The following is a 16,377-nucleotide window of genomic DNA, read 5'->3' on the forward strand; positions in this document are numbered from 1 at the left end:
TTCCCTCAAAGAACCCCTGATGGAATAATGACCACACTCATGACTGACTGGTCAGGGGTATCTGAACTTTTGGAAATAACATCGGATGCCAACATTCTGATCTACATCCGAGCTTGAGTCACCACCTTGCTGCATATTATACTGGGCCACTATGGAGGGACTTAAAAGATTCCCTCCTCGGCCCTTGTGCCTCCTGTGAGGCCATTGGTAGTATCTGCCCAAATAAGGGTTTTCCAATCTTCCGGGTTTTTACCACATTCAACAGTGCTCAGGGATCACTGCTAGTGGGGCTTAGGGAACCATATGTGGTTCGGCTGGTGTGCAAGGCCTTATCTGCTGTACTAGTCCACCAAACCCAACAAGGGCCTTTTAAAACACCATTAGTAGTCATCAGCATCCCTCCCACATGACAGGATTGGTATCTTTTAAAAAGGGCCAGGTATAATGCAGTAGCAAGAGCTTACTGATTCAGTTTATTTCTTGAAGTGAATTTTTTGTTTATTTGTTGCTACAACCTCACGACATAGATTATTTTAAGTGCAAAAAACCAACTGATTTCCTTCTTCAGGGTCAAGGTACAAGTGGGCAGCAAAGGGGTTCCCCTGAACCTCACTAATAATTTCTACCCTCAGGGAACTCCATCCCTCTGGCAGAGCAGCCATCCTGAGCATGAGTCATGAAAGGCTACCATGCAACTTTCTCAGGCTGCAAAGTGCCTCCTCTTTCTCAGGCTGCAAAGTGCCTCCTCCTACAGCAGGAAGGGAGTTTTGGGCAAGGGAGAAGAGCAGAAGGGAAAAGCCTGAGCCATGAGTGGAGCCTGGAATGTGTTGCCCATTGTCAGTGCTCAGTGCCCGCCCTGGTTTAGCAGCTCTGTGAACCCAAATGAACTGCAACAAAACAGATCCCACTCAATGTTATCACCTGCAAAATGGGGTCGCTGACACCCACCTCAGCTGACTGTCATGGGAACTGTGTGAGAAAAGCTGCCAAGTACTCCCTAAGAACCTCCCTCCCTCTTCAAAGTTCCTCCTGGAAGCAAGTGCTTAGGAAGCCTTGCTAGTTCACTCACACTGCAGGTGGTAAAGGAACATCACCTACCCGTGCTCTTCTCTATGGGGGTAGACCGGGATCCTGTGGGTGACAGAGGAAGAAGGCACATGGGTACTTCTCATACAGGGCAGCTGCTGGGAGCTCTCTGCAGGGGATCCGGCTGCCGTGGTCACCGTGTAGGTCAGAGACCATGTGTAGGACTGCATGGCGCCTGCAGAGACTAAGCAAGATACATCAGTCACACCTGATTCGCTGGGGCACTCCTGAGGCTTCCCAGTGTCTTTAGCCCAAGGCTCAGCCAGTGTCCTTGGCTCTGCTGACCTCACCGAAAGCCCCACCTCCCAACACCACCTTTGTTTTAGCATCCAGCCAGAGTGCTCCTCTTTTCCTTTCTTCCAGAGCACCTCGAGCTTCAGCACAAGTTCCAGCACCAACTGGAGTCTTTCCCTTGTATTACTGCTGCCTGAACCACTTCCCTCTTTCTCATTTATTTTTCAATAGAGAGGGGCAGCTTCCTAACCCAGACCAGATAAGATCCCCCCATTCCCAACCTGTCTCGGCCTTACAGCCTTCAACACCTACTAATCAGCACTATCTGGGGTATCTTCTCTCCCCCAGCCAGCCTATAATCTCCACGGGGAATAGGTTTTGTCAGTTTTGTCTACTACTCAGCCCCCAATCTGCCAGTATAGAGCCCTGGGGTGGAGGTGTAAAAGTAAGAAAGGGGAAAGTTTTTGGTGGTTGTTTTTTGTTTTCGTTTTATCTTTGGTAAAAGGGCCGGAGATTAAGGTATAGGGTACAAGGATTAAGGCATTTGCCTCGCATGTGGCAGACCTTCGTTTGATCCCAGGCACTGATATGATCCTCTCTGAGTGTCACCAGGAGAGATCCCTGAGCTGAGAATGAGAACAAAAGCCCTGAATACTACCAGATGTCAGCGCAACCCTGCCCCTTCAAAAAACAAAACAAAACAAAAAAACAGACTGAAGGAGAGAGCTTGGGAGCCATGTAGTTCAGACTGGCCAGGCAAAATAGCGGCTCAACACGCAACAGGTGTGAAGATTCCAGCAAATTGCCCTAAGCAGTGTAAGCAGATTATCAGGGTCTGCCAGCTCAGATCTTTTTGAAGATTACTAGACAGTGACCTTAACGGTGACCTATTCCAGACACACTATTAATGCCATTAATTTACTTTTTAATTGGTTACCCTGAAAGTACTAGACACTGGGTAAAGAAACCCACAAAATTAAAACACTCAACATGCTAAAGAATTTCATGAGATGGCTAGAAGAAAAGACTGGTAAATTTAAGAACACGTTTCATTGAAAATGATAAAAAAAAATTCATCAGTGTGACTTTGGAAAATATTGAATGTGGATAGACTGAGTATCATTGAATTTATTTTGAAAGCTGAGGGAAGAGAATCCAACATCCTCTTCGAAGGTAAAGGGAGGCTGTTCTTTATTTTTATTTAGGCATTGATTTACCATCCTGTTGATAACAGAATTTACAATTCTAAATCTACCACCAGTGTCAACATCCTGAGAGGCTCTTATTAAGGTGAAGTGAGAGGGGGAAATGTAGTCCTTCCAATTTTGCATTTTCTTCTGTACATAATTTCTATCTTAGAATTCTTCTGGGAAGGGGCCAGAGTGGTGGCACAAGTGGTAGCCTTGCCAGTGCTAGCCTAGGATGGACCGAGGTTCAATCCCCCAGAGTCCCATATGGTCCTCCAAGCTGGGAGCAATTTCTGAGCGCATAGCCAGTAGCAACCCCTGAGCATCACTGGGTGTGGTCCAAAAACCACATAAATAAATAAATAAATAAATAAAAGAATCCTGGGAAGACAAGGGGCTTATTTTAAAATTTTATCTGTTCATTTCTAAATGACTGAAAATAGAAGGACTGCTGCCCTGTCACAAAGTAGCAAGGGAAGTGGAAATGGTGGATCAGCACAGTTCCATGACACAATGGAAACTCAGTAAGAAACACCTAGAAAAGCATGGCATAGGGATGCCTATTTCATGCCATTATTGAAAAGAACTTTGTATTGAGCCTTTTTGTAAATCAAAGTATCATCAGAAACACAAATACTTTTTTTTAATGTAGTGACGAAGATTCTCAGTAGAGGAGATCTAAGCCAGTAAACTATGCCCACCCCCATCTCATGGCTCTAATATAGGCCCTTAAAGGGACTCACTCACCCCAATTCATAGATAAAGAATTTCAAAGTTAAGTCTGAATTTAAAGGGGCATGTCAGACTACAGGAGATTCAAGAAGATAATATAAAGGAGTGAAACATATATATATATACTTATATATATATTTATTATATAAAGAAGTCAAAGAGGTTGGAGAGAGAATACAGAGGGTAAGGTGTTTGCCTTGCATTTGGCCAACCTGTGTTTGATCCCTGGTACCCCATATTGTTCTCAAAGCTGACCTGGAGTGATCCCTGAGTGGAGAGTCAGGAGTAAGCCCTGAGCCCAGTCACATGTGGTTCCAATACAAAAAATCCACAAAAGTAGAAGTGAAAGAAGAAATGAAGACGTAATTAGAGCAAAAACAAAAGAGCAATCAAGAATGAGGCAATACCAAGGTGGTAGAGGCAGGGGTAGGAGAAGTTGGTTGGAGGGTAGAGGATAATGTAATATGAGAGAACTAGTCATGGAAGATGACACTAGTGATGGGATAGGTGTGAAATATTATATGTCTGAAATCCAACTCAATAACTTTATAAAACCATGGCTCTTTAATTTAAAAAAAAAAGTGCTGCTCTAAAAGGTTCAACTTCTTCCAACTGTGTATCTTCTAGGAGCCAGTACTGAAAGGGAAACTTGATGACAGATTCAGAGCCATAGGACAGTGGCTCAGGAGTAAACTGTCCTTGAGTTCAGCTGAAACGGGGATTTCTTTCAAGGCAGGACTTTCCATTCCCATCCTGTGTCTGTTCTTGGTCCTGGAGTGGCTGGGGTACACTATTACTCAGGCCTCACCCTTTAAGCCTTCTTCCTTCATCCTACAGGTATTGTTTCATGCACCTATCTTGAGGATTATTATGAGTATAAGCTGAGATTGTTAACATGCCAAAAGCTTGGCACATAATGTGCTTTTAATAATATTCCAGTACACTTTATGGTGAGTTCATGTATTGTCAGACTTTCTTAAGAGTAGAAAATTCAGTATTTCTTATTTCAGATTCCAAGAAATAAAGACACAGGGTCACAGGGGTGACAGCAATTAAATAAAAATGACTAGTATCTAAATATTGTCAACTTCAAAATAAATTTCCCTACAAAAATCACACATGCCCACACATCTATGAGGATGGTTAAAATGCCCCATTCTTTCTGTTTGTACACATACACCATATTGCCCCAAAGATATCACTTAGTAAGTTATGTGCTAATAACACTAATTTTGGGGGCCACCCAATCTTTGCTCAAGGGGCTTCCTGGCAAGTCCCAGTGATGCTTAGCCACTCTAGAAGATGTTTCAAATCTTCATCCCCCAAGGTGCTGGGGCACACCAAGACCATATCCATACCTGCCAGTTCTCCAGGAGCCATGCACATGAAAGGCACTTCAGAACTAGCTCCCTGACTCCTAAGGTATAATTTATAAGAACCTTCAAGTAGACCGGACAGGATAAAAATGACCCAGCTCCTTTATTTAACCTTATCAAACTGCCAGATCTATACATCCTAGACACATCAAAATTTTATAGTACTGTTAACCCAATAGTATCACAGGAAATCTGGTAGAAAAGTTACATAGATATCTTCTAAACTTTAAGCTCTGTGAGGAACACAAAAGGCTCAACTAGCACCAATCACACAGTCCTGTAATTCCTTAGATAGTCTTTAATAACATCATGAAGAGACATTATTTCAAACTGGCCCTTGTTGATCTAAGTTTTGATAACTTTATTTGCCTTTGTGTTGTAACAAACAATGTAAGTAAAAATGTTTGTGCCTTCAAGTAAGTAAGTAAGTAAAGTAAAATGTAAGTAAAGTAAGTAAAATGTAAGTAAAAAGTAAGTAAAATGTAAGTAAAAATGTTTGTGCCTCAGGCTAGGTGTGTAGGTGGGAAATACTGGTGACTTTCACACTGGTGTCACACTGGTGGTGGGATTGATGTTGGACTATTTGGCACTTGAAATTACTTGAACTATTTGTTAAATCATAATGTTATAAAATTTTTTAAATTAAAAATACTTGGGGGCCAGAGAGACAGCATGGAGGTAAGAAGGACTTGCAGGCAGAAGGACTGTGGTTCGAATCCCGGCATATGGTCCGCCGAGCCTGCCAGGAGCCGTTTCTGAACGTATAGCCAGGAGTAACCTCTGAGCACTGCCGTGTCTGACCCCCCCAAAAAACCCCCCAAAAACAAAATAAATTAATAATACTGGAAGGAGCCCCTGAAAGAGTACATTTCAGATTATTAAAATGTGCATAATGCCTCTTTTCTAAATTCATAAGAAATTGTTTAGCTGTTGCTGTTTTGAAAAATGCTGTCTACTAGCAAAGAGTTCTCCCTGAGTGGTGGAAAGAGGTTGTTTAAATTTTTATTTATATATATTTATATATATATATTTATTTTTGAGCTACCCCAGCGGTGCTCAGTACTTTCTCCTGGCTCTGAGCTCCTAGCAGGCTCCAAGGACCATATGCGGTGCCAGGGATCAAACCCAGGATGACCACATGCAAGACAAATGCCCTAACCCTCTGTACTATTACTTTGGCCCCTGCTTTTATTTTTGTTTTAATGTCATCTTTGTTTGGGTTATCTGCATTTTTCTGTAGGGTCTGTGTATGGCTAAAGGAAAAGGAAAAGCATTATTAAATTATAGTACACAATTTTACAATTGGAAATGAAATTAAAGGGGGGGGGGGTGGGAAGTTTGGCAGGACAATGAACCAGCCACCATAGGCAAGTGATTAACCCTTTAAGGCCCTGGGACCTCAGAGAGCAAGATGAGGTCAAGAAGGGGGCAGCCTTGGGAGCCAAAGGATTTTTTCTTTTTCTTTTTTTCTTATTCCCAAGCAGTAGGAAGTGATAATAACCATCACCTGAGAGAATGCAGCAGAAGTTACTTTTGTGTGTGCTCCTGAAACACAGCAACTGTTCTTTATTCATCTCTGTATCCCCAACAGAGGGGCTTGCCAAATAGTAGGTGTTCAATAAATTTTTGTTCCATTGAATTTGTTGTTGAAGGAGTAAAGGCTGCTAGAAATAGACGTTATCAAACAAAAAGCTAGTGGAACTCTTGGAAAAATGGGCTCCTGTGGTCTGGGAAACAAAACCACTAAATGGCCATGTGCCAGCAATCTAACAGACCCACTCAGGCAGGCTTAAGCAGATTAACACCTACTAGTGTGGGGGAGAAACCCTTTTTGCCTGGGGAGCAAAAAAGAAACCCCCCTTTCCTTTCCCTTTCCTACCAGGAGGACCTCCAGTGAGACTGGCTGCTTCTTCTTTTTCAGACTCATAAAAGGAAATCTGTGTGGTTAACAGTTTGTGCTTAATTTTTAAGACAGCTCTAATGCCTTTTTATTTGCTGGCAAAACAATAACAAACGGTTCCCATTTTGTTTAATTCACAGTTCCTTCTCTTATTGGTCTCTTCTCACTCCTTTATCGTCCATCAGCTGAAAGTCTGAGACAGATGGTAGGAGAACCTGGTTGTTGGAATCCTGCAAAAATCCTAAAAGTTCTGCAGTCCTCTAGAGTGAATCCTGCCCTTTCCCTTTTTCCCTTTTCCCTTTTTCCCTTTTCCCTTTTCCCTTTCCTCCTTTTCCTTTCCTCCCTTTCCTTTCCCCCTTTCCTTTCCCCTTCCCCCTTTCCTTTCCCCTTCCCCCTTTCCTTTCCCCTTCCCCCTTTCCTTTCCCCTTTTCCCCTTTCCTTTCCCCTTTCCCCCTCTCTCCTTTCTCCTTCCCCCCTCTCCTTTCTCCTTTCCCCCCCTCTCCTTTCTCCTTTCCTCTCCTTTCCTCTCCTTTCTCCTTTCTCCTTTTCCCCCTTTCTCCTTTCCCCTTTCTCCTTTCCCCCTTTCCCCTCTCCCCTCTCCCCTTTCCCTTCTCCTTTCTCCTTTTTTCCCTCTCCCCTCTCTCCTTTCTCCTTTTCCCTTTTCCCCCCTCTCCCCTTTCCCCTTTCTCCTTTCCCCCTTTCTCCTCCTTCCCCCCTTTCTCCTCCTTCCCCCTTTCTCCTCCTCTCTCCCCTTTCCCCTCCTCTCTCCCCTTTCCTTTCCCCTCTCTCCCCTTTCCTTTCCCCTCTCTCCCCTTTCCTTTCCCCTCTTCCTTTTCCCCCTTTCCCCCTTTCCCCCTTTTCCTTTCTCCTTTCCCTTTTCCTTTCTCCTTTCCCTTTTCCTTTCTCCTTTCCCTTTCTCCTTTCCCCTTTCCCTTTCTCCTTTCCCTTTCCCTTTCTCCTTTTCCTTTCTCCTTTCCCTTTCTCCTTTCTCCTTTCCCTTTCTCCTTCTCCTTTCCCTTTCTCCTTCTCCTTTCCCTTTCTCCTTCTCCTTTCCCTTTCCCTTTCTCCTTTCCCTTTCCCTTTCTCCTTTTCCTTTCTCCTTTCCCTTTCTCCTTTCTCCTTTCCCTTTCTCCTTCTCCTTTCCCTTTCTCCTTCTCCTTTCCCTTTTTCCTTTTCCTTTCCCTTTCCCTTCCCTTCTCTTTCCCATTCCTTTCCCTTTCCTTTCTCCTTTCCTTTCCTTTCCATCTCCCCTAAAATGTTTTCTTTGTGGAGTTTTCCCCCTCACCTTGAAGGAATTTTAAGCACAGGACATGGGATTCTTGAAATATAATAAACTATGGAAGAATGAATTACCATTCAATAAACACCAGAGTTTCTTTTCCACATTGACTCCTTGTATTGTCATCAGGGCCCTAATCTATACCTAATCCACAGCAAGCTTTACAAGTGGGGACCAGTTACACTAGTATTCTGGGGGGGAGGTTTAAAGGGGGGAGATATTGGATACGTACTGGAAACAGGGGTGGAGGGAGGACATCACTGGTGGTGCAAATGCCCTTGATTTATTGTCACTATGAACCTTGAATATTACTGTGAAATATTTGTAATTCACTTTGGCAACAATAAAAATTAATTTAAAAAAAGAGGTCATGTTATTTGCTTCTTTTGATAAGAATATTGAGGCCCAAGTTTTGTTCAGGTAAGTGGCAGAGTTGGCAGGTCTAAATCCAGATATGCCATATTTCCATGCCCAACAGTTGCCTCTCACACTTGAATGAACTTCAATTTGAAATACCAGTCCATCTTGTTAGAATGTGATCCTGATTCAGACGGTTGGAAGGGAGGCGAGGAATTCTGCATGGCTACAAGCTGGTTCTATATGATGATGATGTGGCTGGTCCCTGGAGCACACTTTTGAGTGGCCATGCTTTTGACTTCATGGCCTTCCCACATGCTTCCAGCATGGCAACCAACATCAAGAATTGGTGAGATTCTAGTCAAGATTTAGTAGGGGTATACAGTTAGGGCAGAGAAGGAACTGCTAAGATAATGGTGGTTGGAAATGATCACTCTGAACAAGAACTGGGTGTTGAAAGGAGGTAAAGGGATATACATGTTACCTCTTCAGTAACAATATTGAAAACCTGTGTCTAAAAGATATAAGTGAGGGAGGAGGAAGGGAAGGAGAAGGGGAAGGGAGAAGAGGATGAGAAGGAGGAGGGAGAGGGAGAGAGAGAGATGTCTGCCCCAGTGAGGAGGGTGGGTGGGAAAAAATGGGGACATTTATAGTGCAAAATGTGCACTGGTGAAGGGTGTTATATATTGTGTGACTGAAACTCAATCATGATCAACTTTATAATTGTGTGTGTGTGTGTGTGTGTGTGTGTGTGTGTAAACCAACTGTTCTATGAACAACCTTGTAACCATGGTGTTTAAATAAAGTAATTTAAAAAGATTTAGGATAATTTACTATTCCCAGGCCAGCTGACCATGCTCTGACTCCCTTTAGATCTAGGACTAAATCTTTTGCAATACCTTCCACATGCTACAAAAATGAGCCTAGCACTGAGTTGCCTCTCCAGCATTCTAGAACTAAGATTTTATGAGTCCTCAAGGGCAATGCTCAAGTTTTCAACTAACCTGAGTCTTTATTAGTGACTTCCTGAGACATCACTCTTTTAAGTATGTCTGCATTCTATAATTGTCCTGTCCTCTATATGTAGATTTTGGGGCAGGATAATTTAAATTAATCAAAATAAAATATAATTAAAAATTTAGTTCCTTAGTGGCATGAGCCACATTTTGGTTGCTTAGCAGCTACATGGACCTAGTGTCAACTATTAGAGACAGCTCAACCTGGAAAACAAAAATCAATCTTTTCTTCACTACAATATCACAGAACATTTTTTACTAAAGAATTATTTGATTTGGGGCCCGGAGAGATAGCACAGCGGCGTTTGCCTTGCAAGCAGCCGATCCAGGACCAAAGGTGGTTGGTTCGAATCCCGGTGTCCCATATGGTCCCCCGTGCCTGCCAGGAGCTATTTCTGAGCAGACAGCCAGGAGTAACCCCTGAGCAACGCTGGGTCTGGCCTCCCCTCCCCCAAAAAAAGAATTATTTGATTCACAAAATTTGTGAATCAGAAAGTTAGTCTGTTTCAAATGTAATATTTGAATATCAATTCCTTCACCAGTGCCCATTTCCCTCAATCACCTATTTGAACAGTGTTACTCAATGGTAATTAAATGTTTCACAAACGTTTCTGTAACTTTCAATACTCACATATTCCACACACTCACACACGTGCACATTATTGCCCACCTTCTAGAATGGTTTTTTTTGGGGGGGGGCTCTCCCCACCCTTTACATAACTGGTTCCTTGTGATACTTCAGGCCTCAGATAAATGTCTCCTCTCTGACCAGGAAGAGGCCTCAATTTTTACAATTTCAGAATACACTGTTCACAGAGAGCACTCATAGCCATTTGAAATGATGTATTTAGCTAGTGGTTGAGTATTGTTCTCTATTCTTACCTACTTCAATGCATAGAGAGGGACCCTGTCAGTTTGGATTTACTTGCCCCCCCCACCTTCGACATGGATTAGATATTTGTTGGCTGAACAACTGGACAAGTAAATATGATCAAGCTACGACTTGCTGATAGAGATGTCAAGAGCAGATTCATCAGACTAGTTTTGGTCCCAACTCACATTTCCAAATGCTGTGCAGTGCTTTTAAAGATGGGAATCCCAGGGATGGAAGAGAAGCATCTCACTGGTAGTGGCCATCAAGCTTCTGTAAATGCTTCAACATGGGTGGTGGGGGCAAAACCATAGAAGTCCACTCACCCTTTCTGCCCTCAGATTCTCTGCACTTTGTTATGTGCAAAGATGGGGGTGGGGGACAATTATTTTCATTACATCCTCCAATATCACAGAAGGTACAGCTGCATGGCCAGATGTGTCCTGGTAAGGGCCATTTAGGGAGTTATTGGCCTTTATCTCTCAAGGCATCCCAGCATCTCAATGATTTCATGCACTGGTTTTGTTTTGCAGGGAGGCCATGGTGGGAAGTTGAAAACATTAGTTTAATAATTAACTTTTATTGTCATTGCTGAAGGAGGGCACACTTAAAGGGATATCATAAACGAGGCCTTAGAACCCTTTGGGGGCCTGCCCAGGACAAGAGTGGCTGCTTCACCCTGTGCTATCCAGGGTGGGAAAGGAATGCAGCCAGCAGCACACAAAGTGGGCAACTCAGGTTGGCACCACTTTCCATACTCTGTGGGGAGAAGGACAGTTTCACTTAGATGAAGTTAGGGACCTGCCCTTTGTTATAATGAAGGAGGTAGTGAACCCATAAAGTTGGGAGTGGGGAGAATAGGGATATGGACTAGATTTTACTTAGTGGAAATGTTACAATAGAATCCTAAACCAATCGATTATCATGGTGTTAGACTTTAACCTGATAGGTCCAGTTTAGGCACATGCTGGTCCTCCTGCTCTTAGTCACTATTACTACTACTACTACTACTACTACTACTACTACTACTACTACTACTACACTACTACCACCACCACCACCACCACCCACACATTGTTTTAAAACACAGTGGTTAGAAAACATTTAGAAATATGTAGGGACAGAGATAGGTATGTGTGTATGCTTGCTTGTTATTTTCCTAGTGAGTCATAACTCATCTGCCATCCACTTATGTGCCCTAGTCCCTGTGAACAAGGATGCAATGTTTTCTTTGTGCTAACCATGCATACACAATACTGTTCTCTTTTTTTTTTCAAAGATGAAAAATGGGGAAGTATTCATACAAAATGAGACTTTGATTTGTGGAAGAGTTGCAGGGACCGGCCTGACCTTGACTCAGTGCTGTGGACTTGACAACTCGTTCCTCGTTTGGTCAGAGAGCCTCTGCGCATGCTTGAAACCCAGCCAAGTCCCCAGAGACCATAGGCAGTTCTACTTCAGGACTTAATTAATAAACGTTTTTTCCCTTTAGCTCAGAGTTTTGTTTTTTCTTTTTTTCCCCCTACATTTCTTGCTTCCTCATTAGGGTCCTTTGCAAAAAAAAAAATAAAATTGTTTTTCATTGCTAATCACAACTTTTGGGAAAGTAATGATATATAAATCAAGCGATAATTTTAAGATGGAAATAAAAATTAACTGGGCATTAAAACCATATGTTGTTATAACTTGTATTAAAAAAGAAACATTGGGCAGTGTATTTTTATAAAAATTATAATAATTTTTCATATTTACAGTAAGCAGTCAGTGAAAAACTGCTTAAGTCTCTCAAGGTAAGAACCAGAGCGGTTTTCTGTATTTTATGTGTACAGCTTGGATAAATAATCTGTGCCTTAAAACCTCCAAGACCATGATCCGCCATGCATGCCAAGGTCCAGCTCAATTGAGCAATTGAGTGTTTCAAAAGTGGAACTGGGAGAAAAATATTACACATAGTTTCATATAGGATGACATTTTTAATGCCCCCTAGAGATAGTGGAGAACAAAGCTGGAATGTGCCCAAATCTTCAAAGGTTGTAATCATCACAAGAGAACCTGGTTCACATTTGTATTTCCAAGAATCAACTTTTATGATGCTTGAGCATACTGCACAGAAATGTCGGGGCACAGGCCTGCTAGTACCTGCACCCTGAGGCCGCCAAATTGCTATAAAGTAAGCCAGGCCCACTCACCAGCTGGAGGAGAACTAGGAAGAAGATCCTAGAAATTTCTTCTGCACTAGCACTTTCTCCCTGGCTTCCCTACCACTCTCCTGGTGTTCCACCCAAATGGTTTCTGCTTCATAATGCAGGGCTGTTTTTATTCTGCGTGATTTTTCTATTTTCAGAATAAGGATGTAATCGCTGACTTAGAGGTGCATGTCTCCTGGGGAGGTGTGGTCTTGGGAGTCAGGCAAGATTATTCTCCAGTACAGGACTGCTGACATTCTTCCTGGGAAACCAGGAGTTTTGGGATGGTTGCCACATAATTCCAGTCTCAAAAACCCTCCTGAGCTGTTGTTAAAGGAGTTCGATTCTCCCCACCCCTCTCTCTCTTTTTTTTTTTTAGTGGGAGGAGGAGTCATACTTAGTGGCACTCAGGGTTACTCCTAGCTCGGGATGCTAGGATTTTGGGGATCAAGCCCCAGTCAGCTGCCTGCAAGGCACACACCCTATCAGCTATACTATCACTCCAGTGCTTACACCCCTTTTTATATTTAAAAATTTCTAAGTGTCAGAATCTGATCACCCCCCCCTTTTTTTTCCTTCCCCTTTCATTGTAATTATTGTCATTGTAGTTACAACAGCAAGTAACAGTACCAGTAGTTGAACTAATAGTCTCAGGTCAGGAGGCCTGATGATCCTGAGAAAACCATGACTCTTGGGAGGGTTGCCACATAATTCCAGTCTCAAAAACACTCCTGAGCTGTTAAAGGTGTTTAATTCTTCCCACCCTTCTCTTTTAGGAGGAAGGAGTCACACCCAGTGGCACTCATGATCACCCGGTGGCTGATGATCTAGCACAAAGCCACATTTGTGGGCTCTTTTCCCCCATTTTCACTTCTAGGGAACTTAGTTCCTTATTCAGTTCCTTAACACTCCTCCTCAGCTTTCTAAGTTGGAACTACAGCCACCTTCTACAGAGAGGAACTGGAAGGGAAGTAGGACCCAGTGATTGCTCTTCTCAAAACAGAGAACATAAATGGTCTGAGGACACCTCTGCGACACACACAAGGATGCTCCACCCTGTTTTTCCATAGAGAGGATGACACTCCCCTCCCCTCCCCCTCCCTCCCTCCCTCCCCCTCCCCTCCCCTCTCTCCTTCCCTCCCCTCTCTCCCTCTCTCCTCTCCCTCTCCCTCTACACACACACACACACACACACACACACACACACACACACACACACACACACACAGAGTCTTCCTTTTGATTTTCAGTTTACACCAGGTGTTACTCAGTGGTTACTTCTGGCTCTGCACTCAGGAATTTCTCCTGAAAGGATCAGGGAACCATATGGAATTCTAGAGTGGAACTCAGGAAATCAGCTATGTGCAAGGCAAGTACTTGACTATCACACTGGCCCACCAATTCTCTTTTGTGAGGAGGAATCATCTACTTAAATCTAGTATTGGTAATTATTTCTTTTCTCATATCTTTACTTAATTGTCAGGAGTTTGATTCCTTTTTAATTTTCATCGTTTAAAAAATGGTTTTGCTTTATTTTAAGGTCCCATCTAGTGGTGCTTAGGGTTTATTCCTGACTCTGCTCAGGGATCACGTCTAGAGGGACAATATGCAATGTTGGGGGTCAAACTGTAAGCGGGGTAAATGCCTTAACCCTTGTACTACCTCCGTGGGTCCTTTTATTTTCATGTTAACAATTCTTTTCAGGCTCTTCATCTCCACTTACTTGTACAAAAGAAACTCTCCTTTTCTTTGTTCTTTCATGGAGTTGGGCTTACTGAGATTAAAATTTGAGCACAGTAAATTATAAAGAAAATAATATATAAGACACGATGTTAAATTTTACATTTTTATCAATTTGAAATGTAGAGGTCAGTGTTGTTATTCACCTTGTTATGCCTCCATGACCACTACCCATTTCCAGAAGCTTCCATCCCCCCAATAGAAATTGCAAACTGAACACTAAGTCTGTACCCTCTGCCCTTGTCTGCTTGGTCCCTTTATCCCTTCTATCTCCTTAACTTCTTATAAGGGGCATCAGAAGATATTTGTTCTTTGCTTTTGGGAGGGGGTTTGATTTGATTTTGTTTTGGTTAGATCCTGTGGTGCTTAGGACTTATTTCTGTCTCTGCGCTCAGGAATTACTCCTGGTGGGCTTTAGTGGACCAGACAGGTTGTCAAGGATTGAACTGGGCTCTCCCTGATATACTCACTCCAGTCCCATGGTATGTTTTCTTTGGTCTGGAGGATTTTACTTGACATGTCTTCAGGGCTTATTACACTTATCATGTGAAAGAATGTCATTCCTTTTTAAGGCAGCTTAGTATTCTAACATACTTACAGCATATTTGGCTTTGCTTTGTTACTCATAGTAGTGCTAAGGGCAAGGGGTCTGGACTTAAAGATTTGAACAGTCAAAGCAAATCATCCAACCCTTTATACTCCTTCTGAATCCAAGATCATATCTTGTTTATCCATTACCCATGTATACACAAGTAGGATGTGTCCACCTTTTGGCTGTTGGAATAACTGCTATGAACTTGGTTGTACAGATATCACTACACTTCTCTGCTGTTAATCCTTTCAGATATTTACCAAGATTGGTATGATTCTTGACCATGAGCTCATTGTCCAACAATTTTATGTATATCGTAGGCTGTGTGGGCCCCTCATCAGAGCAGCACAGGTGGTGGTATCAGCTGCACACTCCAGTGCAGAGCAGCAGCTCCAGCTTGGCTCCTATTCAACTCTATTCATGTTCTTGTCTTTACTCTATGGGCAGGATTGGCAGATGGGCATCCTGTCTGCCTTACTTTCTGGAGAGGCCTCCGTCTAGCCCATAGAGCGCTCCCTCTCTCTCTCCCTCTCTCTCTCTCTCTCTCTCTCTCTCTCTCTCTCTCTCTCTCTCTCTCTGTGTGTGTGTGTGTTTCTCTGTCTCTCTCTCCTTGCTCTCTCTCTTTGCTCTCTCTCTCCTTGTTCTCTCTCTCTCTTTGTTCTCTCTCTCTCCTTGTTCTCTCTCTCTCTCTCTCTCTCTCTCCCTCTCTCTCTCCCTCTCTCCATCCCTCTCACACATGTAAGAATGGATGGTTGGGGTACCTTAATGCCGAACTCATTTAAATAATAATGTCACCGGTTTGAGGATATGGGTGGGGAATGGAGATTTTCCTTGTACTTAATCAACTAACTTATGAACAGAAGCATAAGTAGCAAGTACAAAGGAGTAAATGAATGATTACAAGTGATTCATAGGCTTTTGTTTTGGAGGGCTGGGAAGAGAAGGCTGTTTTTTCAGAAAGTTCTTGCTTTGAACACACACTTCCCACCCCTAGTCTGGAGAGGGGGGACCTGTTATTAGTTACCTGTATTGCTGAGACCGGTGTACTCAGGGGATGGGTTGCTCATAGGAGAGGAGGGAGGTGCCACTTCCACAGATGTGGCAGGTTTCACTGGAGAGAACGATGGCACTGGAGAAGGGGAGGCTGGGGCCGCCTCGGTCAGAATAATCTCTTCCTGAACTTCTGCTGTTGGGGAGACAAGGTGGATTCTTAAGAGTCTATAGTCAAGGAAAATTTTCTTGATGTTGATGTCAGCACTGCAAGTTGTGTTGATTTAACCATATGTGAATTGGGGTCAACGGGACTCACCAGTGGGGGTCAATGTGTTAAAAACAAACACTTTCTAATAAAAGTCCTGGTTTAATTCAGGGCCAATTAAAGCACCACCCTGCAGTCTCTTCCATAACCATCACACATGCCTGGCAATGCCACAGGCTCACCTACACTCTACAGGGGAAATGGATTCTGAGGTTCTCATGCCAATGTATTTGAATTAAACTCAATTCTTTGGCATTTAAGTTAAGAAAACAAAGCACAGAAGGAAGGACAGTGATCAAGGTGCCAGAGTGGACCACATTCCAGATCAAGCCTGGCTTACCAGTGCTGCCTTCTCCCTTCATGGCACGCATGAGCTCGTTGGCCCTCTCCTGACAGTGCAGGGATTCTAACAGGTAGAGCACATAGTCATCAAACATCAAGTGGATTAAGTGAAAAGACCCTGGGGAGAGAAGAAACAGAAAAGTTGAGTCCCAACACCTCACAGAGTAGCTTTCCACGTACACGTCTGGGATCTCTTTTGCCTAGCTCTGGGATCATTCAAT

General features: G+C 43.1%; 1 protein-coding gene across 1 annotated transcript in view; it reads right to left on the reverse strand.

The window, feature by feature from the left end:
- The window catches only part of RFX4 (regulatory factor X4), a 178,487-nt gene that overhangs the window by 14,409 nt on the left and 147,701 nt on the right, over positions 1–16,377 (reverse strand). The window contains exons 14-16 of the mRNA XM_049783113.1: positions 16,155–16,274; positions 15,581–15,742; positions 1,099–1,270 (exon numbers count right to left, since the gene is read on the reverse strand). Of these exons, the coding sequence (XP_049639070.1) occupies positions 1,099–1,270; positions 15,581–15,742; positions 16,155–16,274 (454 nt within the window). The remainder of the gene's footprint in view (positions 1–1,098; positions 1,271–15,580; positions 15,743–16,154; positions 16,275–16,377) is intronic.

Source organism: Suncus etruscus, chromosome 11, assembly GCF_024139225.1.
Source record: "Suncus etruscus isolate mSunEtr1 chromosome 11, mSunEtr1.pri.cur, whole genome shotgun sequence".
NCBI lineage: Eukaryota > Metazoa > Chordata > Mammalia > Eulipotyphla > Soricidae > Suncus > Suncus etruscus.